The sequence below is a fragment of the Myotis brandtii genome, unplaced genomic scaffold, assembly GCF_000412655.1.
Source record: "Myotis brandtii unplaced genomic scaffold, ASM41265v1 scaffold107, whole genome shotgun sequence".
Taxonomy (NCBI): Eukaryota; Metazoa; Chordata; class Mammalia; order Chiroptera; family Vespertilionidae; genus Myotis; species Myotis brandtii.
Window position 1 is genome coordinate 420,876 of NW_005353629.1, and position 11,006 is coordinate 431,881.

The 11,006-nt window shown below is 43.2% G+C and overlaps 1 protein-coding gene across 2 annotated transcripts in view; it reads left to right on the forward strand.

Moving 5' to 3' along the window:
• The first annotated feature begins 4,650 nt into the window (after nucleotides 1-4,650).
• The window catches only part of GAREM (GRB2 associated, regulator of MAPK1), a 138,270-nt gene continuing 131,914 nt past the window's right edge, over nucleotides 4,651-11,006 (forward strand). For both annotated transcript variants that reach the window (XM_005857050.2, XM_005857049.2), the window contains exon 1: nucleotides 4,651-4,687. In XM_005857050.2, the coding sequence (XP_005857112.1) occupies nucleotides 4,666-4,687 (22 nt within the window). In that variant the 5' untranslated portion in view covers nucleotides 4,651-4,665. The remainder of the gene's footprint in view (nucleotides 4,688-11,006) is intronic.

Genomic DNA, 11,006 nt, shown 5'->3' on the forward strand with positions numbered 1-11,006 from the left:
CACCCCCAGGCCCTCACCATCCCATTGTCTGTGTCCACCGGTTATGCATATATGCAGACAACTTCATTGGTTGATCTCTTCCCACCCACCCTCCTCTGCCTTCCCTCTGAGGTTCGACAGTCTGTTCCTTGCTTCTATGTCTCCGGATCTATTTTGTTCCTCAGTTTATGTTGTTCATTAGATTCCACGTATGAGTGAGATCGTGTGGTACTTATCTTTCTCTGACTGGCTTGTTTCGCTTTAGCAGAACAGAGTATGAACTTCTTGCCCCAACTTTCTTTCCTCTCTTCGTCCCCGAGCATGAGCGAACAGCTTGAGTGGTTCTCCTGAAGAGGCCCTTTCTCAGAGAGGGAAGTACTTTACCAGGAAGCCAGGAAGAGGTGTGCACTTGTAGGAATTATTGTTGTAAGGCACTCCTCGCATTCTTTATTGGCGGGCGTGCTTTTATATGACTTGTGATATAACCATTATTAACATTGCCCTGTTGTGCGTGCATGGCATGTAAATGGAGACTATGCCTAAAAGTGGCACCAAACTATACATAACACTGTTTTTAAATTTCACATGACATCATCAGCATCTTCCTTCCTTATTAATATTCTTTGAAAATAAAACTGTCATGAGTGAGTGGAATTATTTTATTACCAATAAACCATTGTTTGCCCGATGATTTTCCAGTTGTTAGACATTTGGTTGTTTGGAGTGTCATGTTTTTGAGGATGTCTTTGTAGCTAAATTTGTCAATTTCACATCATTTCATTATTTGGGGTTCCTGGAAATGGAGATATTATTCAACATTTATTATTTTTCGATTGTTGATAGGTATTGCTCACTTGTACCCAGGAAAGTGTGTACCATTACCAGTGAATGAGTAAAGCCCATTACTTAGTATATCATTAGATATCATAGGTGTTAGATAGTCTTTGCTAATTTAGACATTTTAACAATTGACACTTATTCCAGTTTGTATTTCTTTGATTACTAGTAGAATAGCATCAGTAATGTTGTTATATTTTTTGTGAATTTTCTGAGCCCTTGGTTCAATTTTTTGGTAGAGTTGTTTTTCAATAAAAATGAAATCCTAGTGTCCTTCATGGTTTTATGCAGGATAGTTATACAGGATCTCCAGGTTTCATGTGCGGTTACTCTTTTTAAACTTCCATTCTGTTATTCTTCAGTTGCTCTTCATAACTAGGTATTACCTCTGTGTCTGAGATTGAATGATTGTGATGAATCTATTTTCTCTGCCAACCTGATATGGGATGGAAGTGGTGGCCAGTCCTCTGAAAGAAGGAATCCCCTTCCACTGTAGAAAGCAAAATAACCTCATGCCAGTCTTGGTAAACTGTGTTGAGTATTCGCAACTATAAAGTATTTGAGTTCAAGTCACGGGGAGGTCCCCACAGACACGTCGTTGCTGATCAATTCCTGTGCATCACGTGAAACTAAGCTGATAAACCAGGGTCATTACTTTTTGGTTTTAAAGAATAAAAATAAATTGACAAGTTCATAAAAAACTTTTTTGTAATCCTCACCCAAGGATATTTTTTCCATGGATTTTTAGAGAGAGTGGAAGAGAGTAAGGAGAGAGGGAGGGATATGGGAAGGGAGAGGGGAGAAAGAGAGACTAGATATGAGAGAGACACATCGATTGGTTGCTTCCCACACTTGCCCTGACCAGGGCCAGGGATCGAACCTGCAACCCTTCAGTACATGGGCCTAGACTCTACCCACTTAACCACTCCAGCCTGGGCTATAAAAAATTTTTAATTTTTTTTACATGTAACCCATAACGAACGCTTAAGTGCTACATGCTGTGCCATTAGAGTTTTGTGCATGAATTCCTGTTCTCTTGGAAGAGATGGACTACAGCAACTTGAGAGCCTGTTGAAGCTTAGAATATGGGTGAGAGAATAATGATAGAGATTCACAGGTAGCTTTCAGACTGGAGAGAAACAAACATGATAGTTTGAACATCATTTCATTTCTTCTGTTGAATAGCTCTGTAAATGTCAACGTCAGTGTCATGGCTATGAGGAAGAAACCCAGAGAGAAGAGAAGTCTAGTTTAACTTTCTTTCTGTGTATGGCCTGTGATTGACGGGGAATAAAATACGTATTCCTTTACCAACTTGGCACCTGAGGACTTTAAATAGTATTTATCAGAGAGTTGAGGTGACAGTTGCTAATAGTAAAGTACTAGATGGCTTTAAGATTATCTTTTAGTGGCAAAGAAGCCCTTCCCCCCAGTCTCCTCTCTCTCTCTCTCTCTTTCTCTCTCTCTCTCTCTCTCTCTCTCATTAATCCTCATCAAGGGGCCAAAGAGCCGAATGTGGCTCGCGAGCCGCGGTTTGCCGACCACTGATGTAGGAGAATATTGTCTCTCGAAATCCGTGTCAACATTGGGTATTCTAAAGTTAAAAAGAAAAAATTGCTATGTTAACTTGCATTTTCCTGGCTATTAGTGATTTTGTGCCCTTTTTATGTTTGTTTGGTATTTAGACTGCTCTTCTGCAAACTTATACTTTTTTGCTGGTTTTTCTATTATACTTATTCTTGCCAATTTCTAGATGCTATTTATATATTATAGAGATATTTTTCCTTATTTATATTTATCTTATCTGTTGGCTTTATTTATATTATATTTATCCATTTCAGAGTTTTCCATTTTGACATGGACAGGCAAGCCTCTTTTCCCTGTGTTTTCACTCTTGGCTAAGAAATATCTCCCTGACCCCTAGGTTGTACATGTATTCTCTTAGATATTCTAGGAAGGTTTCTGAATTTTTTAATTTAAGCCTTTAATCCACCTGGAATTAATGTTTGCATATGATGTATAAGAATTTTATTTTCTTCCAGACTGTTGTTGTGCCAGCCCACTTATTCAAAAGAATGCTCGACTACTGGATTGACTATTTTTGTCGAATTTATGTTGCTTTGTAACACCCTTCAGCCACACCTGTCTTGGGCTATGATCAAAGAACACAAATGGCTAATTAAATTTGAAAACAATTCTTTATTCCCCAGAGTGGTGACTGAGTAGTCCCTAATCTCGATTTGCTTCCCTCCTCACCCCCAATGACTATAGGAGGCCTGAGATGTGTCCTTCTGGAGAAATTTTAATTCATTTGAAAGCCAGTGCCTCCCTGTTGAGCCTGGGAAATGATAGTAACTTGTTAAATGCCTCCTGGAAGCACAGTCCAGATGCTTTGGCAATAAGTTCTCTCCAGGGAAGAATTTGTTTTAAAATGATACTTCTCTGAGCTGCCGTGTGTGTGTGTGTGTGTGTGTGTGTGTGTGTGTGTGTGTGTGTGTGTGTGTGTGTAAGAGAGCCTTTCAGAATTCAGGAAGCATTTGCAAGTTGCACTTAACTTTGGACTCCTTTAACCGAAAGTGCATTTCCCCGTTATTTTTTGGATGATGGGCACACTTTAACATACTATTCATAACATGCATGTGTCCATTGCTTTAAAAATTCCCTAATGACACCCAATGGGTCGTTTTTAAAGACCTAGAGTAAATAGCTCTTACCTTTTTCTTACCACCCCGAAAGTCTTTGGTGACATTGTCTTCCTGGTTCCTCTTAATTCCACATGCAAGGACCAACGTTAAATCTTTTTAGTAAAAACATTGGGCAACGTGGGCCTCAGGTCTCCATGTCAAAGCCCAGATTGTGTGCATAATGGAGGTGAAATGGGGAGAGGAGACCTGACCCATTGACCCCCTCCACCCCACCCCCGCCCCTTCCAGGCCTCCCACACTGTTGTCTGTGTCTGTGGGTTTTGCATATGTGCATATAAGTTACCTGCTTGGTGACTCCCTCCCCCTCCCCCACAGATGGCTCTAAGTGGGCTCTAAATCCAATGACAAGTGTCCTTCGAAGAGGAAAAAGGCGGAGGGAGATTTGAGACAGAGAGGAGGCCGAGATTGGAGGGATCCAGCCCGAGGCCAAGGTCTCCCTGAGCCACCAGAAGCTGGGAGAGGCAGGCCGAGTCTCCCCTGGGTCTTTCAAGGAAGCGCAGCCCTGCTGGCGGCACGAGTTTGGACTATGGGCCTCCAGCACCGTGTGTGAGAGAACCGGTTCCTGTTGGTTTAAGCCACTCAGTTTATGGAAACTTACTATGGCAGCCATAGGAAAGTACCGCACATACAGAGACACACATGCACAGAAGCACACACATACATGTAAACAGACACACGCTTTGCTGGCCTACAGTTGAATAGATGCCAGGGTCCCACCGCGTAGGCAGATTTTAGGCAATGATGACTGAGTAATAGGCATGGGAGAGCTTTATTCGAAGGCCAGCGGATACCACCCAGAGCTCTTGAGCAGGCCCCACAGGAAACAGGCACCGACGACCAAGCTCGTTCTTGAGGAGCGAGGAGCTGGGGAGGGTTGGGAAGAGGGAGATGCTGCTCTTGATGGGAAGGTACTGAACAGAGGCCCTGAGGGGCGAAAGGAGAGGAGGCCAAAGGCACGCTGGGAGCAGGTCCCGAAGAGCTGTAACGTGCTGAAGTCTGACCTTCATCCTGTGGCCACACTGGTGGCTTTCCTCCCCCACCCCCACTTCCAGGACGCAAATGACAGATGGTGGCTTAACACAACCCACTGGTGTCCCAGATTTTGATGAACTCCAATGTGAAAATTAGTGCATGATGAGGTGCAATGATGTGTGTTCTGATAACAGGTAAGCTTCTCGTGTCAGTACCAGCCTCCCAAGGGGCTCAGTGTACACTCTTTGGACCTTGTGCACGTCCTCTCAGCTAATGATTCTCTCTCTCTCTCTCTCCTCTTAGAATTTGAGTGAGAGACCACATTTTCATAAGGAAACTTGAGTCCACTCCAGTTTTTATTTTAAGAATCAATTATTTCACAAACTTTAACATTTTACAAAATACTACTTTTGAGCAGCAGTGTCTGCAAATAGTTCCGTGGCCACATCATACATTGAAGACCGGCGTGCAGACAAATGACTCGTCTTGGCCGCTGGAAGGCCTAGCACAGGGCCTGTGACCACCGCTCCTCAAATGGCTCATGGATTCGAACCCCGAGGAGATGTTGAAGGCTTTAAATATGGGAAAGGCCCCATCAGATTTAGTCTCTAGAACAGCGGTTCTCAACATTCCTATTGCCGCGACCCTTTAATACAGTTCCTCATGTTGTGGTGACCCCCAACCATAAAATTATTTTCGTTGCTACTTCATAACTGCAATTTTGCTATTGTTAGGAATCGTCATGTAAATGTCTGATATGCAGGATGTATTTTCATTGTTACAAATTGAACAGAATTAAAGCTTAGTGATTAATCACAAAAACAATATGTAATTATATATGTGTTTTCCGATGGTCTTAGGCGACCCCTGTGAAAGGGTCGTTCGACCCCCAAAGGGGTCGCGTCCCACAGGTTGAGAACCGCAGCTCTAGAAGGATCGTTCTGGTGTCATTTTGAACGATCATTTCCAGCAGGAAAAAATTTGGGATTATAGAACGACAACTATTTGGAAACTGTAGGGTTATAATCCAGAAGAAAGATGGCCTCTAGGCCAAACTAGATACATGGGAATATGGAGGAGGGGGGAATGGGAAGTATTTTGAAGGTGAGATTCCCAGGACTCATGCTTGAGCGTGGGGCATGAGAAAGAGGGCAGCGGCCCGTAGTTCTGGGGTTACTGGCTCCGGTGCTGATGCCGCTGGAGGTAAGAGCCCGGGGAGGCTGTGGTGACACCTCCACAGTGTCAGTACTTTCAACAGCGGAGGCGCATGTGTGCCTGGTGCTCCTACATGTTTATCATGAGTTGGGGGGGGGGGGGGGGGGCCCTGCTCCAGGCCACCGTCCTCACTGCAGGACCCAGGCCTGTAGGCCCGGTTTATGCTGCCACACGTGTTGAGGCGGGAGAGAGAACGTGGCAGATCACACACTGGCTCCTTCCGGCTTGTGCCCAGAAGGGATGCACCCAACATCCCTCTAACATTTCCTTGTTAGCAGCCAATCTCATGGCCGCACCTAACTCTCAAGAGGGTAGAGATCTGTCGTCTTTCCATATGGAGTCTCCCCATGACTCCAATGATGATGGTGGTGGTGGTGGAGGTGTGGGAAAGCAGCATGTTCATCTGTGATGTTGAACCTGAAATATTTCAGGGAAATTCAGTTCAGAAGAAATTGGGAATCTGGGTTTGTGTCTCAAGAGCATTCAGGACTAGAGAAATAGTATGGGAAGGTTTCAAGGTAATGGTCATAAAACAAGCCACGGGAGTGGATAACTTTGATCAGGGGGGGAATAGAACCTGTTCTAATGATGGTATAAAGTCAAGGTTAATAGTTTGTGGTTACAAATATGGCAACCCCGAGGCCATATTTTTTTAGTAGCTTATTATAGACTTCTAAATAATTTTAAGTAACTGTTGGCATAGGGGTGGAATTAATCACTTAAACGGGATTTAGCTTTTTCAGACTCCCAAATTGCTGACTTGTGTTTAATCATTTAAAAGGTGCCTTTAGATTTTGCAGTAGGATTTCAGCCAATTTTCTGACCCGGCTGGGAAGAAAAAGTATTGCTAAGAATAGCCATTGTAGTTGGAATTGAAGACCAGTCATAAGTTGATTGATACTTGGATTGCTGAGTACTCAGAAAATTAGAATACCTTATAAAATCTTCTGATTGGCTGTGCTTCAGAGAGAAACACAAGGTTAACCTTGCTGTAAATGATATTCTTGTTACAGCTCCAGTTACTGGCAGAGGGAGGTGGTTAATAGCGCCTCTCCCCATTGGCCAGTGTGCGTACATAAGGAGACATGCTTTTTCTAGTCCCCTTTCTCTTAAAAGGTTCTTGCGCTTTTGCCTACCAACCTCCATCAGGGTCTCACTTTTTAAACTTTTCTCGTGGAGATATGTGATTCCCCAAAATAACCTCTCCTCCCTTCAAGATGATGCACTTATCAGGAAAATGAAAAACAAACCAACCTGCTTGAGTGCGTGTCACCATTATTTCTTTGACAGCGGTTTTGCAGCATCACAGGAGCAGTGATGGTAAACATGACGATGCCTGTGTAAGTAAATGAAGTTTATTTTAGAAGACAGTTCTCCCCCCCCCCCACGGATCTACGCTGCCTCTGTGCATCAGCAACGGAATTGAGTCCTGGGGGCACAGGTCGGGAGCCCACTCCGCCTAAATTCTTCATCTCTGGACTCACCCTTGCTCTGAGCCGGCTGTTCTTGCCCCGTTCTCTTTGGGAGGTGTGTCGTTTGTTTACGCGGATGGAAGCAGAGATGTCCACAGAGGCTGGTAAACTAAGGTGGACATAGGCCGGGCTCCCTGACACTCACTTAGCAGTGGTCTGAGGAGCGGCAGCTAGCTCTTTGAAAATGGGGCAAGAGAGATCCCAACATAAACCCCTGTAGACAGACAATGTCGTGATTCTTTATTATCTGTATCCTTGTCTCTGTGTGAAATGGCTTAACTTTCATCTTAGGCAGGATCTCCAGTGCCCTCTCAGAGCATAGCTGATCAATGCAAACTGCATTGTCTATGTGACACGACATAGCATGGAATCAGGAAAGGAAAGTCACTCGTCACCACATAGAATGAATTTCAACAACGTCATTCCTAAATGATGTGGTCTCTTTATCATCCACAGACCTTTTATCAGTGTCACAGGAACAGTATAGAGCAGGGGTGGGAACCTTTTTCCTGCCAAGGGCCATCTGGATATTTATAACATCATTCTCGGGCCACACAAAATAATCAACTTAAAAAGTAGCCTGCTGGATTTGGCCAAACATCTAATTAACTCACCCCTAATGCCTTGGCAGGGCCAGACCAAATGGTTTCGAGGGCCTTACACAGCCCAAGGGCCGGACGTTGCCTACCCCTGGTCTGTGGAAATAAAAATAGCAGTTGGGGAATACGCCTGCCATCTGTAAAGCAAGTGGGAAGAGCAAAAAGCATTAGGCCCCTGTCCTCAAGAAATTTGAAATTAAATACTGTATCTTTTATTACTAACTGTCACTTTTTACAACTGTTACAGTAGATTTGAGAGATTTAAGAAAGAGAACTGAGTCTATACCAGTCCTGAGAGGTATTAGTAATCATCGATTGCTTTTCTGTAAAGCAAGTCTAGTTGTACAGTAATACAATAAGAAATGGAAAAGCTGCATTAATATGTTTATATTTCCTCTTTTAAAACGTTTACTTTTCTATAAAGTCAAAGAAACGATTTTTTAGAATATGGAGAGCAGGATATATGATAATACCAGTAGGACTATGACTTAAAAATGTATTTGATGAATCGTTTTGTTTAATCAGCTTTTAAAATATGCAAAAGTACATTTGAACATGAAGAATTTCGATGACGGTTCTGAGATAGCCAAGTTAACGGATTTCTTCTTCTTAGAGGTGTCCATAGGACATGGCAACCAGAAAGAACACTTCCGTTCGGTAGTGCATATTCAGAGATTCTGTGGCTTCAAACATGCAGGAATGACTTGTGTAGTAGATGTAAATGAACGGCCAGAAACCCACTCCCTGCTTCCTACTGCATGTCAATTAGGTGGTGACGGGTGCTGCTGAGCCGAAGGCAGCAGAGTGGCTGCTGTTGGTGTGTGCTTGTCGCAGGAACAGCTTATAGAGTCTTAAAAGCAGCGAAGTCACAGGGGCTTGGTGCTCTCTCTGCAGCCGGCACAATCAGGGCCTTTGATGGCTGTGCCGTGGAGCCTGCTGGGATGATGCACACAGCACCCGGCCCTCGAGGAGACCCTGCGGCCCCGTTCCCGTGGGGAGATGGCTTGGTAACACATCAGGGCGAGATTTTTCTGTTTTCGTTCTGCACTTCATTGAGTTTCATCATCCGTGTGTCTTGAAAATTTGACTCCCACGTGTCCGTACCTGACAATTACAGGAATTGCACGGGGATTTGAGGAAGTGCAATTTGAGGTGGAAGCAATGATCATCATTCCGGAAGCCTCAGACGAGTCATCTGATGAGCTCCCAGGTGTAGCGGCGGGTGGAAGACGGAAGCCCGGGGACCATATGCATCGCCTTCCTCCGGGCTTTTTGTTTGCTCGTTTTTTGTTTTGGAAATTGTTATTCTTTGGGGCCCCAGTCAGACACGGGTCTCCACCCCAGTTCCCTCTTGACCTGCGTGTGAATTTGGGAAATGGAGGAGCCTTTTGGAATGTGTGTCCTTCTGTGAGGATCCCAGTTTCGTCTGGCAAAGTCCCCATCGGCCCCTCTTGCCCCTGCAGAATCAATAGCAGTGCCCTCGCTCATGCTCCGAGGGGTCCTGGTTCAGGCAATGCGTTACATGGACGTCCTGTTTGTATGTGAAATGGAGATACTGTGAGGGTGTGACTGTATGCAATAATGTGGAAGTGAACATCTCAGTTGCTTTGGTTCCCAAAATAAAATTTTTATTGCAGCAGGTAACCTTGGATTCCATAACATTGAATAATTTTATTGCGCACACACGTGTGTGTGTGTGTGTGTGTGTGTATTACATACAAATTACACACTCTGAAGAAGTCTCTGAGAACTGGAGAGGCTATTTTGGTGTAGCCACTTACTGTGTGTTGGTAGTCAACCTTCTCCGTATTTTGAAAGGAATAATTACTCCTGTATTTACGACTTTTGAGATTTTTTTCCTGCACAGCAATGTCCCCATCTGTTATTTGAATAAATCTGAAGGCTGTGGTCCCCTCGTGGCAGAGCATCCGTTAACATTTAGAGTAATTCTCTTGATTAACAACATGCATTTTTTTATCTCAACATGGCATTTCCTGGGATAACATGGTTTTGCTACTGAAATGATGATTTGTGAGAGTAATTTCTATCATGCTACTGTGGTCTCATGATTTTTCCTAGAAAAATGAATCCATGTGATTTGATTCTAAGATTATTACACATGCTAATTAAATGTTTGGAATTTACTGTAGGGATTTTAAACTACTTTTAGGAGGTGGAAATAATTTGTTATGCTATAGTAAGATGGTTCATTTTGCATTAGAATATTTCAAGACATACTAACCCATATTTGCACATTGAACTCGGGCAGTTTAAACTAGGAGTCATTAGCTTCAGCCATTCAGCTTGACTTGGTCATCTTTCATTGGAAGATTTCTGGTTTATATTCAAAGGCAAGAAATTATTAATTCATGAATTCTAAGTATTACCATATACAATAATTTCCACAAGACTTTTTATTTATATCATTCATTTTTCTCTTCTTTTTTTTCCCCAAATAACAATGTGAATATGTGAATGGTGCTCTGGGGGACTAGATACCTCCATTTGAGGAGCAGGCGCTGTTAAGTGTTTCTGGTGAACGATTTTACACATACATCCTGGGCTACTTTTGCATAAATTCTTTTCTGTTCCTAAAAGATGCTCAGGAAGACCTCTCTGTGATAGTTCTGTGACTGTGTGTGTGTGTGTGTGTGAGATCCTGAATGAAAGCTATATACTTTTTTTAAAAGAATCCTATCAGTCACCCTTTTTAGGACTGTGTGTAGACTTTCCACCTGCATCCCTTAGTCTGTACACACAGTGATGGCTTCTGCAAGATGAGGGATGAAGAGCGGGCTTGGGAGGGTCCCTATCAGATACACATTTTGCAAATATTTCTCCCCTTCTGTGCGTTAACTTTTCACTTTCCTGGTGGTGTCCTTTGAAACACACGCTTAACCTGTTTAGGATTTCCAGTTTTCTTGGTTTTTACTTTGTCACTGGTACTTTTGGGGTCACATATAAGCAATCATTGCTCCATCCAAGGTCACAAGAATTTACTCCTATATGTTCTTCTAAGAATTTGGTTTCAGCTCCTACATTCGTGTCTTTGATGCCTTTTGAGTTGGTTTTTACACAGGTTCCTTTTAAAGGATGGCTTATCTGTGTTTCCCAGGTATTTGGTCTTGAGAGTATTGCTGGCATTTCAGTCCACATGAAATGACATGAAAAGTGTAAGAAAAAAACTCCATTTTTCGCTTGTCTGTTTGGTCATTATGTTTGGCCAT